General features: G+C 37.6%; 1 protein-coding gene across 1 annotated transcript in view; it reads left to right on the forward strand.

Annotated features, from left to right (window-relative positions):
- Nucleotides 1-27,555, forward strand: part of CNTNAP2 (contactin associated protein 2) — a 1,529,631-nt gene that overhangs the window by 471,620 nt on the left and 1,030,456 nt on the right. The window contains exon 9 of the mRNA XM_065938525.1: nucleotides 19,463-19,612. Coding sequence (XP_065794597.1) covers nucleotides 19,463-19,612 — 150 coding nt within the window. The remainder of the gene's footprint in view (nucleotides 1-19,462; nucleotides 19,613-27,555) is intronic.

The raw sequence follows: 27,555 nt of genomic DNA on the forward strand, positions 1-27,555 counted from the left end.
TTATTTTCACACTTTAATGTAGAAGTTGCTCTAATGCATTATTTGTGTACCATCCTGTGCTTTAAAAAAAAAAAAAGTTGCTGGAAAATATAAATCTGAAAAAAAAAAAAAAAAGGTAAAATATATTTTTGTTTTAAACAATGCTGTGTTAGTTTCAGATGTGTCACAAAGTGATTCTGTTATATAGATACTTACTGTTTCCCAATTCTTTTCCCATTTAGATCATTACAGAATTTTGAGTAGAGTTCCTGAATTTTGAGTAGGCTCTTGTTGATTATCTATTTTAAATAGAGCGGTTGTGTCTTGTTCATTGTTATTTTAGAAATTTCAGTTAATAGCCAGTGTTAAGTCCAGCTACCAAACCCTCAAGCTTTGGAATGTACAAAGTTGCAATACTGATAGTAAACACAGCTTTTTGAAAAGTGGGGGAAAAAAATCATTGACTTGAAATCCACCCACTGGATCTTATTTCCAGTTTTGCAATTTACTGCTTGAATATCGACAGCCCTCTTCACGTTCTGAGTCTTGATTTGCTCACTTCTTCCCTTTCAGGGTGGAGAGTAGCTCTGGTTACCCACAGAATGACTAGTTGTTTGTTTTATAATGTTCACATGTAGCTTCCTCCAAAGTTCATAATATCGAAAGGCTGATAAACACCGATGTTATGAACTTCTGGTGTAAGATTTTTGTTAATAAAGCATATGATATAGGAGTTCCCAGCATCACTATCATCACCCTTGGAAGTGGATAAATTCACTAAATTTACACAATCTATTTGTCAAAAACTTAAAGATTATTCTTTAAAGGCAATAGATGTATTAATAACCTATGCTTTATGAGGTCAGGAACTTTGATTTTGATGTAGCCCTTGTGTCCCAGGCATTACCTGTCCCATAGTATTGAGTAAGTGAATGAAAGAATTCACTGACTATATCCATCTTCATGATATTCATGGGATGGTTTAGCTCATAACTATACTCCTCATGAATAAGTTCTTTATGAATATATTCATTAAAAGACTGAACCTGTGACCATAAGCTTCTGGTAAATTGAACAGTCCTTAAAAATACTACTAACATATTCACATTTATTGAACCTATTTAAGAGAAATATATTCATGAATATATTCATGAGAAGAATATATTCATATTCATGGAATATATTCTAGAAGAATATTTCTTAATTCAATTCCCTGATGAATTTGTAAATTTGATGAATTTAGTGAATTAGTTGTTCGTGAATTGATTCTTTGGATAATTATTTTTGATCTATCACTTTTAGAGAATTGGTTTTTGGTGAATTGACCCAGAGCCTCTTCTCTTGACTCTGATGGGTATGGTCATGGTTAGGTAGGCTACTGGCTATTGGAGCTCACCACCCTGGAGGTGCAGATATCCTCCTGTAAAATCTCTGCTCACGGAGGGAAAGCACCTTTCTTCCAAAAGCAGAGAAGTTAGAAGCCGAAGTCAACTTCAGAGCAAGAACTACTTAATCAGATCATCCTGGCTCACTGTTTCACCTGCATCTCCCTGAAATCTATCTTCTTGTCCTTCCTTGGTTTTCAGAGACTGTAGCTTTGTCTTGGGGATTTGTTAGCAGGTGTGAATATTTAGTAGAGTTATTAAAGACTGACTTTAGCTATTAGAGTGTGCTCTGTATTTACAGTATGTAATTTGAATACAGTACACCCTCTGTATACTATATGTATAAACAGTATAATCTATGTGAATTAATTACAAGCCACATGATTTTTTTCCTCAAGTCATGTATGTTTTTCCAAATTCATAACCACCAAGGTTTGGCCTCTCTTGGAGAGTCACTGCTCTTGTGAGACAGTTTCTGATGAAATTATTCTCTCAGATATTTGAGAGCAGAAAAAGTATTGTGAACTTTCAAACTGAGTGAACTGTGACAGTGATGATTTCTTGAAAACAAAGCATCAGGGTATTTTTTAAAGTTTACTTATGTTTAATTGAAGAATAATTGCTTTGCAATGTTGCATTGGTTTCTGCCCTGCATCAGCATGAATCAGCCATGGTATACATGTTTCCCCTCTCTCTTGAGCCTCTGTCCCACCTCCCAGTCCGTCCCCCCCCCCCCCCCCCCGCCCCCAGGTCGTCACAGAACACCAGGCTGAGCTCCCTGCGTCATGTAACAAGTTCCCTCTGGCCAATTTACATATGGTAATGCGTATGTTTCAGTGCAGCTCTCTCAGTTCATCCCACTCTCTCCTTCCCTGAGTGTGTCCACAAGTCTGTTCTCTGTGTCTGCATCTCCATTGCTGCTATGCAAATAGGTTCATCAGTACCATCTTTCTAGATTACATATATATGCATTAATAGACAATATTTGTTTTTCTCTTTCTGATTTACTTCACTCTGTATAATAGGCTCTAAGTTTATCCACCTTGCTAGAATTGACTCAGATTCATTCCTTTTTATGGCTAATATTCCATTGTGTACATGTATCACAACTTCTTTATCCATTCATCTGCCAATGGACGTCTAGGTTGCTTCCATGTCCTGACTATTATAAATAGTGCTGCAATGAACATTGGGGTACATGTGTCATTTTGACTTGTGGTTTTTCTCAGGATATAGGCCCAGTAGTGGGATTGCTGGGTTGTATGGTAGTCTTATTCCTAGTTTTGAAAGACATCTCCACACTGTTCTCCATAGTGACTACATCAATTTACATTCCTACCAGTGCAGCAGGGTGTTCCAACCACCCGGTTTACCTTTCAGTCGAAGATACAGAGATAGTGAACTCAAGAAAAATGGAAACAAAGAAAGCCTAAAAGTGAAATTTTAAAAGGGAAAGTGATAGGTACTATAAAATTTAGAGAGAGTGCAATGAAAAGTGAATATTTATTTATCAGAGGTTTTTTTTTTTTTTCTTATGAGTGAAAGCAGCTTGCATTCTCTGTATCTGTGAGACATGAAAGTATCATGGTTGATAAGTTAATCAAAGACAGGAATGAAATTAGATATAATGTGAAAAATGACATCACAGTTTAAAGCCCTTGAAAGTAAATGTCCTAAAGTCCCTCTCAGAATTTTTATGAAGTCTTTACCTAGTGATAGCCCACAGTAATTCTTACTTTTCTTATACAACACAATTCATGTTAAATGAGTGACGTTAATAGCTATCAATTTTGCAAGTTACTATTGTTTTACTATTCTACCACTGTGTATACTTCATAAGTTTTTGATGGCTCAGTATGCATTTATCTCATGGCTCTTTAAAGATAATAGTGGCTTCAATATTATCTACAGTTTTACTTATTTCAATAAGATTATACATAACATAGACTTTTATCTTGCTTTATTTTTATTAAAATATGCTATGCACATATAAAAGGCACATATCAAGAATGTACAGCTTAGACCAAACACACATCTGTAACCCTCACTCAGACCAAGAGACAAATCATTACCAACACCAAATTGCCTCTAAAGTCAGTAATTGATTTTGACTAGAATTTGCCCATCTAACAAACCAATGCTGAACAATGATCAATAAATAACTACTAAAAAGCACAATTGTGCTGTATGGTATGAAAAAAATATCCATGTATACATGTTAGTAATGTTGTCCATCGCTAGGATAAGAAAATGATAAATGTTAACCTATATCGAATTTTCATGCTGTAAGACATCTAAATAAAGTGTTAGTCAGTTATGTTTGACTCTTTGTGACCCCATGGACGATAGCCCATCAGGCTTCTCTGTCCATGGGATTATTCTCCAGGCACGAATACTGGAGTGGGTTGCCATGCTCTTCTCCAGAGAATCTTCCCGATGCAGGGATCAAACCCAGGTTTCCTGCACTGCAGGCAGATTCCTTACTTCCTGAGCCAGGGAAGCTCTCGAAGGCATCTGATCAACCACAAAGTCCCTCTGATAACCCCTTTGTGGGAGGCTGCACTGTCACATCTGCTTCCTAATCCTTTATTAGTATTTCAGAGAATTTCTTCAGTAAAGGGCAAATTCCCTTGCCAGAAACCTTACTTCATTTTTCAATTTGTCAGTGCTTTCTGGGACTCTACCTCTTAAGTTAAATCACAGAAATGGTTAAGAATTCTCTTTCAGAATTTGAACAGTGAAATATCATAATTCTTTCTATAGTGGTGGATCGATCCTCCAACTTGGTCCAAGGTCACTTCTCTCTTGCATTCCCATGAAGCAATCCCATCTTCTGCCCACTAAAGTACAAACTCAAATGACTGTCTTCCTCTTTTCAGTGTGGATTCTTCTCTTTTCACCTCAGGCAAAGCCTCTTCTATGTTCTCTGAGTGGTTTGTGAGCATCGTGTTTAATGTTTAGAGTCCGCCAGCAGGACAAGTACAGATTTATTGGCCAAAATATGCAACTTCAGTTATATGAGTATTTACTTTATTAATATCTCTACATAACACTATTTTTTAAATTGACACATTGTCATTGTCCTTGTCATTCATGTCTTTCTATTCTCCTTTTTAGTATGTGAATGTACTGTACTCTTAAGTGTCTAAAGCTGAGAAGAATCTTATAATCAACTGGTGTGAACCATTCATTTTAGTGATGAGGATTTCTGGATCAGAGAGGTAAATGTAGTATGTGTCCATGTTCTCCAAATTTTAATCTGGCTCTGTTTTACTGCATCACACTGTACTCCTATCTTATGTGTGTGTAGTGAATTTCACACTTATATGCACACATATATACAAACACACACACACACACAACTTGTGTACACAATGCAATCCCATGAAACCACACTAAAAATAAATCAACGGTTTAAAAATTTTACAATATAATAATATATTGATTTTTAAAATATTGGTTTTAAGTTTTTATCTTAGCTGATGCTTATCACGTCCAGGTTAAAATTCACAAGAAAGGATGGATAAATTTGTAACTCAACATTTTTATATACAACATTTTTTATACAAATGTGATTTCAGTGTGCTTACCTGTATGTACCATTTTTGCTCTCCTGTTTTGCCGCAAGGGATGAGAAGAACCTACCAAAAGGTGACTGACACTCAAAAAGGATTGTTGACTTGAAGACTGCAGGAGAGAGCAGTTCATAAATACCGGGAGATGTGCCCTTCATGGTTCAGTGCTTATTAATAGTCCAGTTGGAGGAAATGACACAGAGCTGAATCACTCAGAAGCAACTTCTCATGCTAGAAATCACGTACTAGAGCTAGTAGCAGAGAGGTTGGCAGAAAAATAACTACATGTAAAACATAGAGACTGGACTTTTACCTACGTCTGTGACCTCGTTACAAGAGCTAGACCCTGCCTTTGAGTAAAGGATGAAAATTATTCAGTGGCAAGTGTAAACACAGAGAGTTCTGTTAAATGGGAGTAATGCAGAATTATCTGAAATGAGAAGCTGTGGTTTTATTATGCATTTTATGATGCAATTTAAAAAATAATGATTTACATTCATATCAAAAGGATTGTTCCCGAACATAATATTTTAAGGTATCTAATCCATTCCAGGACTCTGCTCGTGATTTTTCTCTGAACTCAGAAATTCCTGAACTGCCAAGTATCTGGATAACTTCTCTAAGTTAAAGACAATTTTCTCACCCTAGTTTTCCAGCTTACACAGGTATAAAAAAGGTTATTTTAATCAAAACCATTTAGAGTCACAGCTCTCTATGGTTATGATGAAACTAAGACTTTGAAATCTGTTTGGAAGAAAAGAGGGAATTTTGGTATGCATACTGTTTTAAAGAAAAGCAGTCTTAAATTCTGACAACTGTTAATGTTTTGTATTTTTTTTATTATCAAAATTTAGAAAAATGAGGAAATGGATTCAAGAATTAACCTACACTATCAGGTATGAGATGGATAGCTGATGAGAAGCTGCTGTGTAGCCCAGGGAACCAAGTCTGATGCTCTGTGATGACCTGTGGGGACGGGATGGGGCAGGGGAAGTAGGCTAGAGAGGGAGGGGATATGTGTGTAATTATAGCTGATTTGCATTGTCGTATGGCAGAAACCAACACAGCACTATAAAAAAATTTTAATATTTAATCAAATAGGAAAAAAAAAAGAATTAACCTTGGCTGTGTATGTGTTATTCACTCAGTCATGTCCAACTCTTTGCAACCCCATGGACTTGTAGCCCGCCAGGCTCCTCTGTCCATGGATTCTCTAGGCAAGAATACTGGAGTGGGTTGCCATTCCCTTTTCCAGTAATCTAGGCTAAGTTGCTATTGTTATCTTCATTTGTAATGTTCCTATTATTCTTTCTCTAAGATATTCTTTTTGCATTATTTCTAAAATACTGTTAGGACAGTCATTGACCAAGAGTGTGTTGGAGTTCTATTTTTTCCCTGATGTGTAAGAGGACAGGGACTCTCTGCCTTTGGGACATGGATGAGATAAGGTATTCTGTAATCATTCTGATATTCACAAGTGGGGTTATGCCAGCTGGGAAGATGGGGAGTCACAGTTTCAACAGCATATTATAGAAAGGCTATGGAAAACAATAAAGTGCCAACCTTTGGAATTAACTCTCATCTAAGACCCTAGCTGGCTCCCAAAATCACCTCAGCTACATTTTGCCTTCTTCATTTATCTTTCATTTCTTTTTCCTGAGCCCTCTCACTCCAGCTTATAGAATATAGGGAAATGTTTCATGGCAATTATAAAAATATCTAAAAATATTCTAAACATTTTAAAAATGTTTAACAGCTAGTTAAACCTCATTAGATGATATAGTAAGGCAAGGTTTTTGAGACCAGGAGTCATCATTTTTATTTTTATATTCTCTACAGTGTTTTGCACAGGTCTGCCCACAGAAAGAGAGGAATTGATATGAATGTCCATGCCATTTAGGCAGTGTTGATTTCCTATAAATAGGGATGCTTTTGTGCCTTTAGGGAAAAATTGTATGATATTGCAATTTATCTGAGACATATGTGGAGTAAGGATAAAACAATAAACATAACTTAGTTCATTTAGATTTAAGAATGAACTGGAGCATTAGTAATGATAATTTATTTTTCCAAAATGGGATAATAATCATTTCACAACTATAACATTCTGTGCGTGTTAAGTCACTTCAGTCGTGTCCAACTATTCATTACCCTATGGACTGTAGCCCTCCAGGATCTTCTGTCCATGGGATTCTCCAGGCAAGAATACTGGAGTGGGTCTCCATTCTCTCCTCCAGGGGATCTTCCCAACCCAGGGATTGATCCCCAGTCTCTTGCGTCTCCTGCGTTGGCAGATGGGATCTTTGACTCTAGTGCCACCTGGGAAGCCATTGACCTTTAAATGTTCCTTTTCATCTGTTTGCCCCAAAGCCACCTGGGAAGCTCTGCAACTTTCTACTTAAGACAAAAATAAATCAGTGACTCTAAATAATAACATTAATAAATATTTAGGTTTAAAGCAAATAACTGGCATATTTATTTAAAAAATTTTATTTCCATAGCTATTTTATTTCAACTGCTATACCACACTGTATCTTTGGGCTTATATATATGTGTACATTAATCAGAAGTCCTATGAATTAAAACTTCTTTTAAACTAGCCATAACTTCTTTTTTAAATTTATTTTTAATTGGATGATAATTGCTTTTCAGTATTGTCATAACTTCTTATGAAATGCAATTATATTGCATTGTATATTTAAGATAGACTAAAATACTGAGATGAATGAATGTATATGCTAAAATGGGTACATGAACTGGAGCCCTAGGTTGATAAGATTTATTGAAGATGGTATTTACATAATCATATTACTACTAAAGTCACTTGCTTTGGAAGTTTATCTCAAGAAAAGAGTCATTATTAGAATAGTCATACATCTTTGAATGAGATTTTGAAGTATAATAATATTTGGCTTTGGGTTGGGAATCAGTAATGATTGAAACAAGTTTTAGAGAGCTTTACATGAAAACTTAGTCTTGGAGTAGTTATTTTAAGTTTTTTTAACATCCTAAAATATTGACATTCAGAAGTTAAACATAGTAATACAGAGTCTTATTGGGTTTCCCCTGTCTAATAGCAAATAATGGCATGTCTCATAACTGGGTTTCTCATTGTTTGATAATGCAGTAAACAAAACATAAAGTGGACATTGAATTGAATTTAAAAATGAATATAATAATTACATGTGTCCTAATTAAAAATGCTTATATGAGAAAGTAGCACTGACATATATACACTGTCACGTGTGAAATAGTGAAAATTTGCTAAGAAACACGGAGCCAGCCTGGTGCCCTGTGCTGACTTAGAGAAGCAGGGTGGATAGGAGAGGGAGGCTCAGGAGGGTAAGGGAAAGGTGTATGATTATGACTGATGTGTGTTACTGTACAGCAGAAACCAACACAGAATTGTGGAGCAATTTTCCATCAATTAAAAAAATACAGCTGAAAAAGTTCATATATTTTTGAAGTAAAAATTATGCAATACAGTTGATCTTCATTATTTATGGTAGTTACATTATGCGTGGGCTTCCCAGGTGGCGCTAGTGGTAAAGAACGCACTTGCCAGTTCAGTAGATATGAGATCCCTGGATTGGGAAGATCCCCTGGAGGACTGGATGGCAACACACTCCAGTATTCTTGCCTGGAGGATCCCATGAACAGCTGAGTCAGGCAAGCTACAGTCTACAGTGTCGCGAAGAGTAGGACATTACTGAAGCGACTTAGCACCTGCACATGTCCTGCATAATCATTGCAAACATTGAATTAATGACTGTGGAACCGTCACCCCTACAGGGAATATAGGGTTAAATTCCTGAGAGCCTCTGGCCACAACATTTGCATCGATACATAACCTTGATTTCTGTATTACTGTTTAAAGTTACCTTTTAGGGCATATAATTGATTCATTAACACGGAACTAAAAAATTGAACTCACAATCAACAGGATTATAACTTTTATGACAGGCCATCCTTCTTGCACTTAGGAACACTAAGCAATATTTTATCACCACATTTTGGGACCACTTTAAATGAGAAAATTGACAAAAGCACAAAAATGCAAAAAGAAAAAACACAAAAACACCATGGCACTAAGTATATAGCAAAAAGAACACTGATTATGGGATGAGAGCTGAAACAAGTAGACAGACCCACTAGTTTGACCTCAGTTGGGAACTTGTATATTGGATAACTCTAATTTTTCATCAATCTCTGCATGCAGAAGTCCCTCAATGACCTTGAAAGCACAACCAGTATGGATTAGGGGTTAGAAATAAATTTTAGCAATAAGGTGAATCCACAAATACTGAACCCATGAATGAGAATTGATTCTATGTGAAATACACAGATCTTAAAAGCACAGGTTGATAGATTTTGATACATACATACACAAAAGCAATTGGTGTTCCAATCAAAATACAGAACATTTCAGCACCTCAGGAAGTTTCCTTGTGCCTCTTACAGTGCATTCTTACCTGCACCCTCCCCCCACAGGCGAGTACTCTCCTCATTTACATCACTATAGCTGTGCCTGTTCTAAAATTTCACATAAAAGGATTCATTCAGTATGTTATTTTTGTGGGTGTGTCTGCATTCTTTTCTTTCAGAACAGTATTTTTTTTAATTAGAGGATAATCACTTTACAAAAATTGTGATGCTCTTTGCCATATACCAACATGAATCAGCATTAGTGTATATATGTCCCATCCCTCTTGAAACCCCCTTCCACTTCCCTCACCATCCCACCCCTCTTGGTTATCACAGAGTACTGGCTTTGGTTTCCCTGCATCAGGGCCAACTCCCACTGGCTATCTATTTTACATATGGTAATGTATATGTTTCAATGCTATTCTCTCGTATCATTATACCCTCTCCTTCCCCCACTGTGTCCAAAATATCTGTGTTTCCTTTGCTGCCCTTCAAGTAGAATCTTCAGTACTATCTTTCTAGATTACACATATAGTGTTCATGTATCATATTTGTCATTTTCTTTCTGACTTACTCCACTCTGTATAATAGGCTCTAGTTTCATTTACCTCGTTGGAACTGACTCAAGGGTGTTCCTTTCTATAGCTGAGTAATATTCCATTGTGTATATGTGCCAAAACTTCCTTATCCATTCATCTGTCGATGGAGTCTCTGCAGTCTTTCATGCAAAACAATGGTTGAACCACTAGTTCATTTGTCTTTATTACTTAGCAACATTTCCTTTTTTGAATATACATTCTATGGGATGTACAATTATTCCCTGTTTAGACCTTTTATGAGTAAAGCTGCTGAAACCTTCCTGTACAAGTATTTTTGCAACATGCCTTTTGATTTAGGGAGGGAAATACTTAAGAGGGAAATTGTTGTGTCAAAAGATTAATATATATTTGACTTTATTTAAAAATTATCAAAGAGTTTTCCAAAGGGATTGTACCATTTTGCACCCCACTAGCAACATATGAGAGTTCAAACTGATCTAGATCCTGGTTAGCCCTTTTAATTTTTAGCCACTGACGTGGTATAAAATTGTACATCAGTGTAGCTTTAATTCCCTTTATGACTGACAATGTCAAGAAATGTTTCATATGATTATGAGTAATGAATTTACCTTTATTTGCATTGTGATTTTGCCCACTTTTGTCTTCCAAATATTGATTTATAAGAGCTTTTGTTGTATTTTAGTATGTTCCATTTTCAGATAAATATGTTGTAAATATTTTTCTCTAGTCTCTGTCTTGACTTGAATTTCCTTAATCATGTCTATTGATGAGAGGTAATTTTAAATTTTGATGAAGCCCAATTTATCATGTGATTTTCATGTCCTCTAGGAAATCTCTGTAAATCCCAAAGTCCTGAAGATACTTACTCTATGTTATCCCTCAAACGCTTTACAGTTAGGCTTTTGTGTTTGGGTCTAAAATCATCTAGAATTAAGTCTTGTGTGTTGAGTAAAGTAGAAACTGAGACACATTTTCCCCTTTATTTAACCAGTTGTTTCAGCACCAAGTTTTGAAAAAAATCAAAGCAAAGAAACAAACATCTTTTCTTTCTCCATAGTATTGCCTTAGAGGCTTTGTCAAAAACAAAAAAAAAACAATGGACCACATATGTTTGAGTCTAGTTCTAATTCTTTCTGGAATACTGTAGCTTTATAATAAGTCTTCAAATTAGATTATAAGTTCTCTGCTTTTGTTTTTTCTTTTGAGAATATTTAATACCTAAGATTTTAAAAATCCTTATAAATTATACAGTCTTGTCATTTTATTTCTACAAAGACTAGTATTAGGATTCTGACTAGGGTTGCTTAATATATATCTGTTTATTTAAGTCTTTAACCTCCTCTGCAGTGATTTGGAAATTTCAGTGTGAAACTTTTAAAACTTCCCAAATGACTCTAAGGTGCATATAAGGTTAAAAAAAAAAAAATCTCTTAAGCTAGGCTCTTTTTTTCTCAAAAGTTTATGGGCACCTGAAAGGAAAGAAACCATCCCATCTCTAAGATTGTACATATTAAGTTAGTGAAGTAGTCATATCTAGCAACATATAAAAAATGTCAGGCAGTAACCTCTCCCCAATGTATATTTCTAACTTAAAGCTTCCATTCAAGGGTTGTTTCCAAACAACAAAAGGTATGTTCCAAAGTGATTTTCTCTCTATACCTATACAGAGGGTCATTTAACAATTTTTTCAGCTTAAAAAAAAAGATATTTTGTGCCTACCCAAGCATCATATTACATTTTCTGTCTGATTGTAGTTGATCATATTTATATGGTTTGGCATGTAAAAGTACACAAGATTAAATTGCATCAATTTATTTATGATGTTTATTTAGATAACATAAATAGTATATGGCACATTGGGCTTTCCTGGTGACTCAGTGGTAAAGATATGGTTCAGTCCCTGGGTTGGAAATGGCAACCCACTCTAGTATGCTTGCCTGGAGAATCCCATGGACAGAGGAACCTAGTGGGTTACAGTCCATGGGGTTGCAAGAGTCAGACACAACTCAGCTAAAACAACAGCAACAAATGTGGCATATCTATAAAGAAATGTATATTCCCTTTTTCTTCATACTGCATAAATGGATAACTGGTAACTTATGGGATATATTATTAGCACCTCAGAGAATACTCTGTCTAAAGATGAATTTGTAGTCTTGGAGATATTTCTCTCAAGATTAAATGTTGAGAAAAACACTGAAAACTCTAGTCACTGTAATTTTATTTGAAGCATTTTCAAACAGATGTTACATCTTGGTTTGTGACTATATTTTAAATACTTTCTTTTTTTCAATTTTCATTAAGCCAGTCTTTTCTTCTTGTCTCTAATAAGAGAAACATCTGTTTATTCTTGTTCAATCAAAGTAACCACCTCCAGAGTCTTACTTTAAAAATTATACCATTAGAAAGTCAGCCTGGATAGAATATGCTTCATTAACATTTTACATTTGCATACAAAACAAGTTTTTCTAGCAATTATAAGTTAAGGAGATGTTAGAGGAAAACTTATAAAACAATGTATTTATTTTATGAAAAATGAAGCCAGAAGCTGGAATATGGTTTCAAAGATGTTGGTTTTAGGTTAAAAAATTCTCTTTGTAAAAAGTTTTCTTTTGTAGTGTACAGTTTGAAAGTTTTTGTTATTAATTAGTGAATAACTGGAGGTGTCTAGCCTAAAGTATATTCAAATAATCTTTATAAACATACAACAAAATTGTTGCAATAGTATCCATTTTTAAAACAAAAATACTTTGGAAAATATGTATTCCAGTTTATATCAGTCTCCTCAAAATTGGTCATCAGGGGAAGTCATTGCTTGGAATTGAATTTAGAATTTGGAAATATTCCACAGACATTCAGAACCATACCTATTGAATAATGTATTTGGGGAAAAAAAAGCATTCTGGGGAAGGAAAGTGCATCTGTAACTATGAAGGAATAAGCCTTATTTTATTATATAGCTCAAGGTTGGCTTTAGAAATTTTTGACCTTGATATTAACCAGAAACTGGAACTTCCCTGGTAGCTCAGAAAGTAAAAAATCTACCTGCAATTCAGGAAGCCTGGGTTCGATCCTTGGGTTGGGGAGATCCCCTGGAAAAAGGAATGCAACCCATTCCAGTATTCTTGCCTGAAGAATTCCATGGACAGAGGAACCTATCAGGCTACAGTCCATGGAATCAAAAAGGGTCAGACACGACTGAGTGACTAACACTTGCACTACTTTTTCATACATAGCGGTCTTCCCCAACCCCCAAATTCCTCAAGACTTATTGCCCTATAGGATTCATATGGGGAGGCAGGTATTTATTCATAAAGAAAACCTATTTTTAATCATTTCATAGTAGACCATAAAGAAAGCTGAGTACCAAAGAATAGATGCTTTTCAACTGTGGTGTTGGAGAAGACTCTTGAGAGTCTCTAGGACTGCAAGGAGATCCAAACCAGTCCATCCTAAAGGAGATCAGTCCTGAATATTCATTGGAAGGACTGATGCTGAAGCTAAAGCTCTAACACTTTGGCCATCTGATGCAAAGAACTGACTCATTTGAAAAGACCTTGTTGCTGGGAAAGACTGAAGGCGGGAGGAGAAGGGGATGAAAGAGGATGAGATGGTTTGATGACATCACCAACTCAATGGACATGAGTTTGAGCAAGCTCCAGGAGTTGGTGTTGGACAGGGAGGCCTGGCATGCTGCAGTCCATGGGGTCACAAACAGTCAGACATGACTGAGTGACTGAACTGAATAGTTAACACTTATGGAATTAATGTATAACAACTCAAGTTGGTATTTAGAGAACTAGTCTTACTCACTGAATACAAAACAATAGCTAATATCTATTGAGAGCTAACTTGGTGCCTCTGTGTGTGACACCTGGGAACCCCAGCCTGCATGTGCCAGGCACTAAGTAACAATATATACACATAATCCTCATAGCAATCCTATGAATTAGATATTTTCACTAATCTCATTTAATAGAAAAGGAAACTGAGGCTTAAAGTGGTTAACTTGCTGAAGGTGCAGCTATTAGGTGAGCAAAAGACTTCAGAGTCTGTGTCCTAGCCTCTTATGCTGTTTGGCCTCTCTGAGGGTCAGCCTGTAAGTCAGATGCCCCTCGCTTCTAATCCACCTCCATGTCATATGGAGCTCGTCAGCCTAAAGCCACTGGGACCCCAAATGTAAGACAATCTCCTATGTTCCCAAGGAGATAATATGAGTACCTTTGGACTTAACTTGCATATAGAATTGCTTAGGGCTGTGGGTGAAAGATGCTTCTAATATTTAATTACTAATTTTTTAATTGCATACATAAATAATTTAGAAAGTTCATTTTTCACTCTCACTTTTGGGAAATAGTTTTGTTCAAATTTCTTCACATCAGTGTCTTTGTCATAACTTTGTGAGTCATCTAACACATTTTTGCAGAACAAATCATCTTCAGCTCTAAGTTGTTTGATTACAGAAATTCCCCCCATGTCTAATGCAGTCACTGGACATTTTCTAAGTTTCAAGTGTCAATTAGCATAATGTTAGGACACTTTTTTCGGTCTCATGTATATATTCATCATCTCCACATTGTTATTACATTGCTGTCTTATTTAAAAGACTTGTGAAAACTACACCAATATGTGTAATTGCAATGCAATAACCCCCAAAGAAAAAGTACTCTGTTCAAGTCTCAGATTTTTTTTCTTTGTAAAATGAACTCATCAACCTTCCTTGTTTTTTGACCTAACGTTATAGATACAGTTATGCTGTTTCCTAGGTACTTGGCACTATTCTAACGCTATTCAATCCCTAATCCATCTACTCCTCAAAACCAACCTACAACATGGATACTATTATTTGCTTTCTAGAGAAGAGAAGCCCGAGGCACAGAAAGGTTAAGAAAACTGCCGAGGCTGACCAGGGTCAGAGCAGAATCAGGCAGCCTGGCTTCCATGCCAGTCCCTTGGCCAGCACACTGTTTTCCTGCCCTCTGCCATCTAGCTGCCCACTATTGAGAAAAGGCAATAGATTGACCTGTACCGAGTTAGGTAGTGCCAGGCACACCCAGGGCTCCTAGGAAGCGTTAACTGTATGAGACTTGAGCCTCTTTGTTAAGCATCAGTAACTAACAGCATCCTACTTTGGCCCGGTCCGAGTCGCTCTCCAGCCACCAAGACACCACTGTGTCCAGGGTTATGGATCAGGTCCCTGGTGTGTCTCTCCATTCCCAGGGACATTTGTAGCGCTAGAATACTGAGTGAAGGGATACTACCACTTTACTAGCAAATGAGAAGTGATGCTTTAATCCTGTTTGGTGATGTGTTCTTTGTTGGTTATGATTCACAGGATTCTAATAAAATTTGGGATGACGATACATTTTTTCCCCTGAATGCTATACTGATACTTGTAGGTGTATATCTTATGATCAAATGCAGTATTCTGAATGAATGTCAAAGTGCTCAGTCATGTCCAACTCTGTATGACTCCATGGATTGTAGCCCACCAGGCTCCTCTGTCCATGGGAAGAATACTGGAGTGGGTTGCCATTTCCTCCTCCAGGGGATCTTCTGACCCAGGGATCAAACCCACCTCTCCTGTAGCTCTTGCATTGGCAGGTGGATTCTATACCACTGAGACACCTGGGAAACCCCTATTCTGAGTGAGTGTTATATATTAAATTCCAAAAGCTCTTAAATTTTGCTAATATTCCATTCCACATGAATTAAAAATACTAAACAATATTATAAATTTTAATACCTCAGAGAGGCTCTTCATAGAGCTTCTCTGAAGCAAAATTAATTCTCTACTACTTTCTCCAGGTGGCTGGTGGCCCAGGAAATGATATAGGCACATCTATCAGTTGTGTTTCATACAAAGTTGTTCAGGTCTTCCTTACACTGAAGGGAATGGACACAAGCAGAGGGCAATTACGCTGAAACTGTGGCATCTTCTTTTTTCATGCCATAAAATTTAATGACTGAGTTCTGAGTAGTGGTAAAAACTTGTTCAAGTGCAAAAGGTCTTGATTAGGATCTCAGTCCAACAAACTGACAAAAGATAGTGTGTTCACGATCATTGATTTATCCACTCATGATAACGTGAAGGGAGTGAGCACACAGTTCTGTTTGCTGAGTCTCACAAAGTATAGAGGTGATTTAAATGAATACACCTGGGCTTACTTTAATATGCCTTGGGGAAACAATGCTAGAATTTGCTTCTCAAACTCACAAATTTCCCATTCATATTGCGTTTTAAGGTAAAAAACATCAATGTAAGAAAATACTGAAAGACATGTAGTAGTGGGATCTTCCATTACAACAAAAATCTGATAATGTAAATGTTAAAAATTGTCAGATGAAACTGGATAGTGTCTTGGTTTATTTGCAACTCTGATACTGTATGAAACAAGGGTACCCTAGAAGCTGAGCTCCCTCCAGACTGGTGGCAAATGGAAATGTTTGTGTGTGTGTGGTATAAGAGATCATGGATGCACAGAGTCTACATGCCATGTTTAATTGTTGCTTGTTTTTCTTTGTTTGTTTGCTGTTTATAAGAAATCAGGCTCTGGAACTAAGTATGTCTGAGTCCTAGTTCCCAGTTCTGCCATTTAACATGTATAGAATGCCTAAACATTGTTATGTTCCGTTCTCCCACCTATTTATTGGGGATAGTAATTCAAAAAAAGTTATTTCTGGGGAATACTGTTCTGAACTGTTACAGTTAATCATCAAGAGGTATGCCTCAGCAATCTGATAGGAATGGGCCCCAAATATAATAAAGCAAAAATCAAGAGTGGTTTTTTAATAACATGTGGTTATAGAGAAATTTTAAGATGTAACACATTTTCTTTTGAGCAATGAATCACTTTTCAATGGGCCAAAAATGGCCATTGCTCAAAGGAAAATGTGTTGCTTCTTAAAATTTCTCTTTAACCATGTTATTAAAAAAATAAAAAACACACAATCTTGGTCATTAACATTAGCAGTTCAAAACAGTAATTGGAATAAAAATGAATAGAAATCACCGATCAGGCTCAGAAGCATCAGTGGATGCTATCAACAAGGCTACTTTTTTCCTGAGGTCCAATTTCTCTAGTGATTAAGTTTCTTGAAAAAAAAAAAAATCTTTTTATTTTATCTGATAGAATAATAGACCTTTTTGTAATGAACAGTTAAACTGATAATTTACCATTTATAAATTAACTTTATGATGAGGTTTTCATAAGAATTTTTTAGAAAGGCTTTCTGGTCTACAGTTTAGAACAGAAAGCCCAGTTGCCTAAGGTAGCTTGTAAATGACTTTCTTTGAATGTGTTATTATTTAGAATGAAACATTTGTAACATTGCTGTGCTTGGGACCTATACCCTCAAAATGTGATTCAAAGCAGGGTTCATCACACTATAGAGGCAAAAATAAAATCAAAACCATACCATTCTGTGACTAATTAACATTAACCCCAGATTTATACTTTAACAGAAAATGTTCTGGTGAAGGTATCGTCGTTCATGGATCAGTTCTACATGGGAACCCAAAAGCAACCTAATAGAGAAGGAATTGTCTGGCAACTTGTCTGGCAGCTAACAGACTTCCCTTTTAGAATAAGACTGTATATTTACATAGTAATTTCAGAGTACAAAACTTTTATCTATGTAATGGTTTATATTACACATTTCATATTTTGAAAATTATTTAGTATTAATTACTCTGGGGCTGGGGTTTCTGTTTTCCTCCACTGAAATAAAATGTGCTCAATAAGTATTACTAAGTAAAAATTTGAAAATCTTAAAAAAAAAAAAACCTGAGGGGGTGATTGTTTGAAATAATATTTACTAGTATAATGCTAGTTAATGCTTTTTATATGTGGCTATCTTTAAGCCCCAAGAGGCCTTCTGATTTTTTCTTTAAAATGGTATTTCTGTTTAATAATGTACACCAATCACTAGTTTATGCTTTGTTCTATAAAGGAAAAGGACGACTCAGTAAACAGTTTAGGTTTTGTGGATCATACGGTCTCCACAGCAACTGTTTGACTGTAGAAGGACGATATATATACCAAATGAGTTTGGCTGTATTCCAGTAGATTTTATGTGGACTCGAACACTTGAATTTTATATAGTTTTCACATGTAATTTAATACTGTTATTCTTTTCATTTATTTTTAACATTTTAAAATGTGAGAACTATTTTTAGCTCCCTGGCTATACAGAAACAGATGGTAGCAGGCAGCATTTGGCCTGTAAGCTTTGGTTTTCAGACCTCTGATCAGAGGCTTGGAACCATCATCCTTGCTTCATCGATTTTCTCTCATTCCGTTTTTGGATACTTTTCCATGCTAGGCTTGTCTTACTTTTGTGAGGCTGAAGTGCACCTTCAATAACTTCTACCTATGGACTCTAGATTAAGCTATCTGGAACAGTCTAGAACAAACCATCTTCCCTTTGCATAGGCCTTTGTAAGGTGAAAGAAAGCCACTCTGACTCAGAGCTTGTATCTGTGTCTTAGACACTGTTGTGTATGTCTTAGTGTTCCTTGAACTATTTCCAGGTACTTTTGTTCAAAGGCTGTTCTCTTGTCTTTGCTCCTTAATTTTCTAACTATTCTTTGTAAAATGAGTACAAACTGAACAGTAACTTTTAGTTATTTTTCTGTCTAATGGAGAACTAAATAGATTTTGTTTTTAAAGATCTTTGTACTAGGCAAGAGTGAAATGTGATTGTTGGGGAGTTCATTTATTTTGTTCGTGTCTAGTTAAATATAACCTAATTCATTATAATCATATCTTATTTGTAAATGATTAGATAATCCTGGTATCATTTTTCATACCTATTAGTGGTCAATTAGCACAAATAACTGCTGTAGGGGAGGAAGACTTGTCCTTTATTCCCTTCTAGGTTCTTTGGCTGGTTTAACAATTAAATTGAAGTAGACAGATTAGCAGCAGGAAAACAAGTATAATTTTGTATGTATGGGCACTCACAGAAATATGAGACTCAAAGAAGTAACCAGTGTAGGCAGATTTTAAACCTTTTCAGACAAAGGGGAAAAAAAAAAAAAACTGAAGAAGAATTGACAAAAATTTAGGCTTGGGGTAGCAAATTAAGAAGAATAAGGATTGTTTATACAGTCTTCTTGGCCCTAACTTCCCCCTTCCTCGTGATAAGGAAGCCTGTTACAGCCTCCCTAGTACAGGGAGGGAATTTTTTCACATGAAAGACTTACTTTTTGCTTTCAGGGAGACAAAGAGGGTGTCAGAGTATCCTTATTGTGCTGGCTGTTTCTTAAGTAACTTTTTTTTTTCAAAATAATCGATATGCTGAAATAGCATTTTCTGGGATGGCATGTTCTATTTTCCTTCACTGCTATGCCCTGTTTGGTCCGGTGCAGGAGAGAATGATTTATAATATTAAAGAAATGTGAGATATTAATTGTACTGAATTTTCCTAGATCAAAATATGTTCATTTTTACTTACAAAGCTCTGTTGATATTAAACATTACTTAAAACTGAATAATCTTTTTTAAAAAATGGCCTTTTCTCTTGTATTTAACAGGTTCTGGGTTGAATGATGGCCAGTGGCATGAAGTCCGTTTCCTAGCTAAGGAGAATTTTGCTGTTCTCACTATCGATGGAGATGAAGCCTCAGCAGTTCGAACTAACAGTCCTCTTCAAGTTAAAACTGGCGAAAAGTACTTTTTCGGAGGTAGGACTACCGTTTTTTTATAGGCTAACTAGTGCATTGCTAAAAATGGAGTTTCAATGAAGTTTGATTATAAAGTATTTGTGTTGATTCAGTGGGCTCAGTAGATCTCAGGTAAAAGCAGTCAAATTCTGTAATCCCACCGAACTAAAAGGAGTAGTAAATTTATTATTCCTTCTTGATAATATTAGCATGCTGTCAACAGTTTCTCCTAGTCCCAATATTCTAAGTATAAAGCATGAGATTCTGAATCCCTTCATTCCTAAAATATTGTTCTTAAGAATCATGTCCTTGGATTATATATTGTTATATATTGCTGTGTCACTAATTACTCCAAACCTTAGTAATTAATTTAATGTTTGGCTTAAAAGAACAAACATGTAATATTATCTCACAGCTTCTCTAGACTGCAAATTCAGAAATGATTCAGCTCTTCTGAGCTTATACTCAGGTTGTTGGCCTGGGCTATGTTACATGAAGCCTTAACTGGGCTGGAGGGTCCGCATCCAAGAAAGTCCACTCACTCGGTTGACCGTTTGTGCTGGCTGTTGGCGGGGGACCTCGGTTCATCTCCATGCAGCTGTGATCCTTCAAGGCCTCTGTTTCTCAAGTGGTCTCTGCTTTAGATGATGGGGCAGCGTGTGCCTGTGTGTTTGTGGAGAGAGAGAGAGACAGAGGGATTGAGAGAAGTGAAGTGGGGTAGCGGGTAGCAAAAAGGTTGGGGAGAGGGAAAAACCAGTAAACGGGAGAGAAAGTTTACAAGGTAGAAACTATAAATATTTTGCTGTTGTTTTTAATAATCTGGCCTTCTGTCGTATACAGTTGGAAGGCGCATCCCATCACTTCTGTCATGCACAATTAGAAGCAAGTCACTAAATCCAGCCCACACTTAAGGCAAGGGGATTGATTACACAAGGAATGAGAGGTTAATGTGACCATCCTGAGAGGTTGCCTAACACAGGTTGCCTTACATGAAGCCACTTTATCACAGATGTTTTTATTCTTAAGTAATAAAAAGATTAGGGGAAAGGAAGACTTCTCAAATGATAAATTCTACTTCTATGTATGCAATAGTGTTGAAGCACAGACCTGGTGTGTTTTCTAATTGAGAAATGCATCCTGCCTGAAAATGATTTTTTCATTGATTAAATATAGGGATCTATTTTATTAAAATACTAGGTGTGTTGTTTAGATCAATATGTCTTTCATGAGATTATACCTTTCTTATTCTAGTCACCCAATATGAGATCTAAAAGCATACATTGTATCATTAGAAATGGAGTAGGAAATGGTAACCTGCTCCTGCATTCTTGCCTGGGAAATCCCACGGACAGAAGAGCCTGGTGGGCTACAGTCTATAGGGTCGCAGGGTCAGACATGACTGAGCACGCATGCACGCACTCATCCTCAGAAAAGGCTTTGGTGAATGGTTTAAAAATATGTATGCATATATTTTCCCCTGAAATATGCCTATTAATATTCCTATATCTATTTGCATATTAAATAATATGTTTTTATATCACTAATTTAAAATTTGTCTACTGATGGGAATAAGCCTACTTGAGAACAGTCATCTTGCTTATCTTGTTTCTTGCTGTCTCCCCCAAGGTCCTATAGAAATTCCTGGAATTTAGTAGATGACCAATAAATAGTGATAAATGAAATGGCAAACTGAAAAATAAATGAGGCAAACATTTCATTCATAATTCTCTAAAAGAAGAAATAGAAGCCCTATGAGCTACCCTGACTTGCAGTATAGCTTACAGACTTAGACTGAGTCTGTAGCCAGCCCCTGAATTCAAGACCTGTGACTCCTGCACCGGGGTATTTCTCCCCTCTGCATCACAATGTGACAGTGAGTGACAACTCAGAGATAGAAGTCTTGAACTAGACCCCCCACTTCTTTAATCTTCCATGGCTGTTCATTGGGAGTTTGAGCTACATGTTTTTTAAAAGTCTTTCAATAAATATTTGATGAGCAGATGAAAGCCAGACAAGATGTCTTATGAGTGAATAAACTGGACTTACTGATGTGAAAAAAAAGTAACCCAAGAGCTAAACTGGTTTTTTTCCCCAAATCATATTTAACATGATGGGTTTTTGGCTAACAGTTTTCATTGCTGTCAGAAAATGGATCACAATAGTCCATTGGAAAGCTATTGATAATCCTGATTCATCCAAATGACAGTGGAATATCTTTGGCCATGAATGACCTTGCCAAATGCTTAAGGCAAGTTTTGATCTATTTCCATCTAGATGGGTAGGCAAAAAGCTATAACACAAATTTATGGCATAGAGTTTATAGGATATGAGGGCTTTATAGTGTTCTATTTACTATTGCTTTACAGATTCTGGTTTTCCAGACCCGGTGGGCAGGATCATATTTCCTCCCTCTTGGGTCTTTGTTCTGCCATTGAGAAATACTTTGAGCTTCTTTGATCATGGCACTTCTTTGGGTATATCTTCATTGGCTAAATCCTCAGAGCATAGGAGAATCACTAGAGGAACTTGTCACAATCCAATTTCTTGGGCCCTACTCCTCAAACTTCAGAATGCAGGATGCTGAGAAATTGAAGAATTCTAAACTTTAGGTGATTCTGAAACAAGGGATCTGAGGAACAGAATTGTAGATGTAACTTAGCCAATTTGCATGAGTATCTGTTAGATTCTTTTTAATATTTATTTATTTTTAATTGATTTGATGATTGCGGTTCAATATTGGTTTGTTTCTACCATACAGCAACATGAATTAGCCATAGGAGTACATATGTCCCCTCCGTCTCAAACCTCCTTCCCACCTTCCACCCTGTCCCACCCCTCTAGGTTGTTACAGAGCCGCCAGTCTGCATTCCCTGAGTCACAGAGCACATTCCACTGGCTATCTATTTCACATAGGACAGTGTGTGTGCGTCCATGCTACTCTCTCCTTTCATCTCTAGATTATTTTTGAAAAACCACGTCAGCCACTGACAAGTGAGATAGGTAAGAAATAGCTACTCTCAGAAAGATTTTCCACCATGGAGCAGTGAAAGGAAGCCCCAGTCAGGGTCTGGTACACATGTTGTTTTGCCGTTTAGTCATTAAGTCGTGTCTGATTCTTTGGCAAACCTGAGACTTTAGCCCGCCAGGCCCCTCTGTCCATGGGATTTTCGGGCAAGAATACTAGAGAGGGTTGCCATTTCCCTCTCCAGGAGATCTTCCCAACCCAGGGACTGAACCTATGTCTCCTGCATTGGCAGGCTGATTCTTTACCCCTGAGCCACCAGAGAAGCCCCTGGTGCCCATACAGACATTTATTTAGAAAGAGCAACACTGTTAATACAAACTCCTTCGTCAGGTCCCTGAAGTCCTCAGTCTCTGACTTGCCTTCTCTTGAATAAACTGTTCTCTTCGGGCAGCTGTAGCAATATTTTAGAGGCAGAGTTCAGCTATACCCAGTCCCAGTGCCAGGCAACAGAAAGCTCGTAAGCTAATAGCTGGCACAGATTCACTGATCCAGAATCTAGGATCATCTCCACGGCTTCAGGCCACAGACCTCACTGGAGTCTTATTCCACTTTCACACAGTTTGTGGCTGTCTCTAAAAGATGTTTTGCCAAAATACATGTCCTTAATATCTCTAGTTTCACCACTGAGATCTCTTTCCTAACATTAACCTGACACTTATGCTAATTGACAAACCACCATTTTTACAAACGAAAACTCAACTTGACTTTCAAAAACCGATGGCAGGAATAGTTTGCAGCAATCCTGGAGCAGTCACGTCTGGAGTGGCCGCAGCGTTTTTGAGAGCATGCTCGTGACCACCTCTGGCATGTGGCTGCCTGATTAGAATGCTAGCAGCCTCTGGACTGTTACTTAAAACACGCGCACACAACTTCATGCTGTCTGTGCTGAAAATTTAAAGTCGCAGATGTTGTAATGATGATGTCTTAAGGAATATTAGTCTAGTGGAAAGGAGAATTGACTTTGTTCTACATGGGAAGCTTTGAATCATACACACCTCATTTGGAGCCACGGCTTCACTTAGTTGATAGGTCATTTTAATAATTTATCTTACCTTCTTTATCTATTAAAAGGCAATAGAATCTGTTCTGTGAACATTACACAGCATCACCTGCTAAACACAAGGTCTGACCCCAGGGAATGCTAAATGCTGACTGCCTTTCCAATTCACCTGGGGTCTTTTATAAACTCACTCAACACAGCCCTTTCCAAGGAAAATTTCAGATTTCAGATCATGCATTTATCTCAGGTCTCCTACCAACTGCTTGACTACTCAAAGCACTTCTTCCTCCTTAGTCAGTAAAAATCAAATTGCTTCCCTGCTGGGTGAAAGCCTTAAATGACGGTGTTCTGCCCTTAAACATGTCCACAGTTTGCTTAATTTGAAGTTAAGTCCTGTCCACGCAGCTGCTTCTGCCACCAGAGGATGTCGGAACCCCCCAGCGTGGAGCTCTCTCTCCCCACGCCCGCTCCCTGCTCATCCCAGGAAAGCTCTTAGTTCTCCTCCGTAACACTCTCAATCAGACGTTTAAGCTCGGAGAATTATCTCGCCTTGTTCTTTCTTGGGAATAAACAGAAAAAGAAAGATTATTCATTTGGGATGTTTCCTCAAGGAAAGTTATTTTAACTGCTTTAGCTTTTTTCTCTATCTCCTAGCTTGAATTCCTTTCCATAACACTTCATTAATTTTAATAATCATAAGAATTATAAACAAAATAATTCAATTTATTATTGACTGCTTACCTGATAATTGGTTTTCTGATACAGGCCAAGGCTCATGGTCCTGAGAGAGTAGAAAGATTTTTAAATTTAAAAACTTTTTTTTTAGGTTGGGTATTTTGATTATCCCTGTGTTTTAATTTGAAAGGAAATGAAGCCAAAGGAGCTGTGGGGCAAAGAGGAGATGTAAGAAAGTTCCAGAGATAATCTATTCAGAAAGGGGGTTCTAAGGAACACATTGATGGTGGCAGCTCTCAAAAGTATCAGACCAGGTGCAAATGGCAAGAGAAAAGGGGGGAAGAATAGGATTGGAGGCTGGCTAGAGTCTGATTGGAATTGAATTAATAAAGTTTAATGAAAGGGCACATTCCCTCCCAGTTACAAATCTAAGCTCATTTGTGTGTGTGTGTGTGTATACATATATATTTGTATATATATACACATATGCATGCGTGCTAAGTCACTTAAGTCATGTCCAACTCTTTGGAACCCTATGGACTGTAACCCACCAGGCTCCTCTGGCCATGGGATTCTCCTGGCAAGAATACTGGATGGGTTGCCTTTATCTCCTCCAGGGGATCTTCCCGACCCAGGGATCAAACAAATATCTTCTGTCTCCTGCATGCAGGCAGGTTCTTTACCACCGGTGCCACCCGGGAAGCCCACATACATATAACCTTTTATTCCTCATTGAAATAGAGCATGAATTCTAAATAGCTATTAGATTGATATGTAAATATGTTACCCACCAGGATTCTTAGACACCTTAGTCAGTAGAAATTGATCAGAAGCCAAATAGGAAATTCAGGCAAGGTTTTATGGGAGCCCCTGCTGCATCAGGTCGGAGTTAGAAAAAACAACAGGTTCTTTTGCTGGCTTGCTTATGGAAGTGAGGCAAACCGGTTCCTTCCAAGGGGAGAGGGTAGGGATGTGCCCAGGAATCAGGGCAGAGAGGTGGCTCCCCACCCCTTTGATGCTGTTGAGTACAGGGAACATGTGCACTACCCTGCTTTTGCTCCAGATTCTGCTCCAGATTCTGTTTTTGTTCCAACACCCTGTTTTTGCTCTCAGCTCTTTAGAAGTGGTAGGTTTTTTTGTTTTGTTTGGTCTTTTTGTATCTTCTTGTCATGGATTTGCCCCAGCTGCAAATGCACAGAGTGATTTTTAGCCCCTTAGAGTTTCTTTGTATTGTGTTCCTCAAGAAGACCTTAGTCCAGATGTAAGCATTACAGTACTGCAGCTAAGTGTCCCAGGCGGCAGGTCTTAGCCTGTCTCAAATATATACATAAAGCAGTTTTCATTGAAGCAAATGAAAGATTTGTTTCCAGGACTGGTGTTCCCTGGCTGATATTATGGGAAAATGCAACCAACCCCACACACTTTTGAGTGTCTAAACGTTTCCTAAATGATCTGTTAGTCACTCAGTCATATTCAACTGTTTGCAACAGCACGGACTGTAGCCCACCAGGCTTCTCTGTCCATGGAATTCTCCAGGCAAGGATACTGGAGTGAATAACCATTCCCTTCTCCAGGGGATCTTCCCAACCCAGTGATCAAACCCGGGTCTCTCACATTGCAGGCAGATTCTTTACCTTACCATTTGTGCCACCAGGGAAGTCCTTAGTGATCTAAAATACCACAACTTAGGCTTCCCACAGGGTTTCTCAGGAATTCCTGTGTTGACCCGTCTGTCACCAGACTATGTGCAGGACCATTCTGTTGAAGGTCCAGTTTTCCTTCCTCTGAAGGGCCTGTTGTTGCACCTGTGAGAAAATCTGTTGTTTGGAGGTATATTTTCTAACCCCTTTTTGCTACTCTCCACAAGAAATGAAGGAAGAACAGTTTTATCAAATGATATGATATGTTAGGGGGGTCTTCCCAGGTCGCTCAGTGGTCAAGAATCCTCCTATCAATAGAGGATATGCAGAAGACTCGGGTTCGATCCCTGGGTCAGGAAGATCCCCTGAAGGAGGAAATGGCAACCCACTCCAGTATTCTTGCCTGGAGAATCCCATGGACAGAGGAGCCTGGCGGGCTACGTCTGTGGAGTTATGAAGAGTCGGGCACCACTGAACACATGTGCATGCACATGTTAGATGACGTTTCTTTCGGTAGTCTGAAAGTGAATCTTAAACTTCTTTGTATTGCTTCCAAGTCTATGTGTAACGAAGTTCAAACTTGGTGGGTTAAAATAGCAGAAGTTTATTCCCTCACAGTTTGGAGGCTAGAAGTCTGAAGCCATGGTTCGGTAGAGCCCAAGAATCAGCGGGGCCTGATTTTCTCAAACGGCTCCAGGGAACAGTATTTTCTTTCTTCTCCTACCGTCTAGGGGTTTCAGGCAATGCTTGGTTTCCCTTGGTCTTGCGGATGCATTGTTTCAATCCCTGCCTCTATCTTTAACAAAACACTACTCACTGTTTCTCTGTGTCCAGGTTTCGCTCTTCTTTTAAGGACACTGGTCATCAGACTAGAGATCTATTAGGTGACCATCACTCCCTTGTTTCACCTGATTACATCTGCAAGGACTCCATTTCCCCATGGACAGCGGAGCCTAGTGGGCTATAGTCGATGAGGTTGCGAAGAGTCAGAAACAGCTGAACAACTAAGCACATAGAATTTTAAGGAAATCAATAGAAAATATTTCTGAAAAAATTCCCTGACCACACTAGGTTATAGTGAGTGAGAACTCATCTCTGATAAATGTTAGAAAGCTTTGTGCAAATAAAACAAAATAGAAGTACAAATGGTATGAAAAGCAATTGTTGTTTTGTAAGTGTATCCCATGTGCAAGAAACAATTAGAGAGGATAAGAGCATATAGTTTAGTCTTTGTAATAATCAGGATTCTCCAGAGAAACAGACAGTAGAACACAACCATATATATATTATATGTATACATATATAATATATATATATATATGTCTGAGAGGGAGAGAGATTTATTATAGGAATAGGCTCCCAGGGTTATGGAGACCAGAAGTCTCACAATCCGATGTCTGCAAGCTAGAGAACCAGGAATATGATTGTGCAGTTCACTAGAGTCCAGAGGCCTGAGACCCTGGGGATCCAGTGGTTTAACTCCTAGTCTCAAAGGCTGCTGGTGTAAGTCCCAAAGTCTAACCCAATGTCCAAGGGCAGGAGAACAGAGATATCTCAGGTCAAAAAAAGACAGAATTTGCCCTTCCTCTGTCCTCTTGTCCTGTTGGGCTCTCAGCAGACTAGA

The sequence above is a fragment of the Muntiacus reevesi genome, chromosome 6 (assembly GCF_963930625.1).
Source record: "Muntiacus reevesi chromosome 6, mMunRee1.1, whole genome shotgun sequence".
In the NCBI taxonomy this organism is placed as follows: Eukaryota; Metazoa; Chordata; class Mammalia; order Artiodactyla; family Cervidae; genus Muntiacus; species Muntiacus reevesi.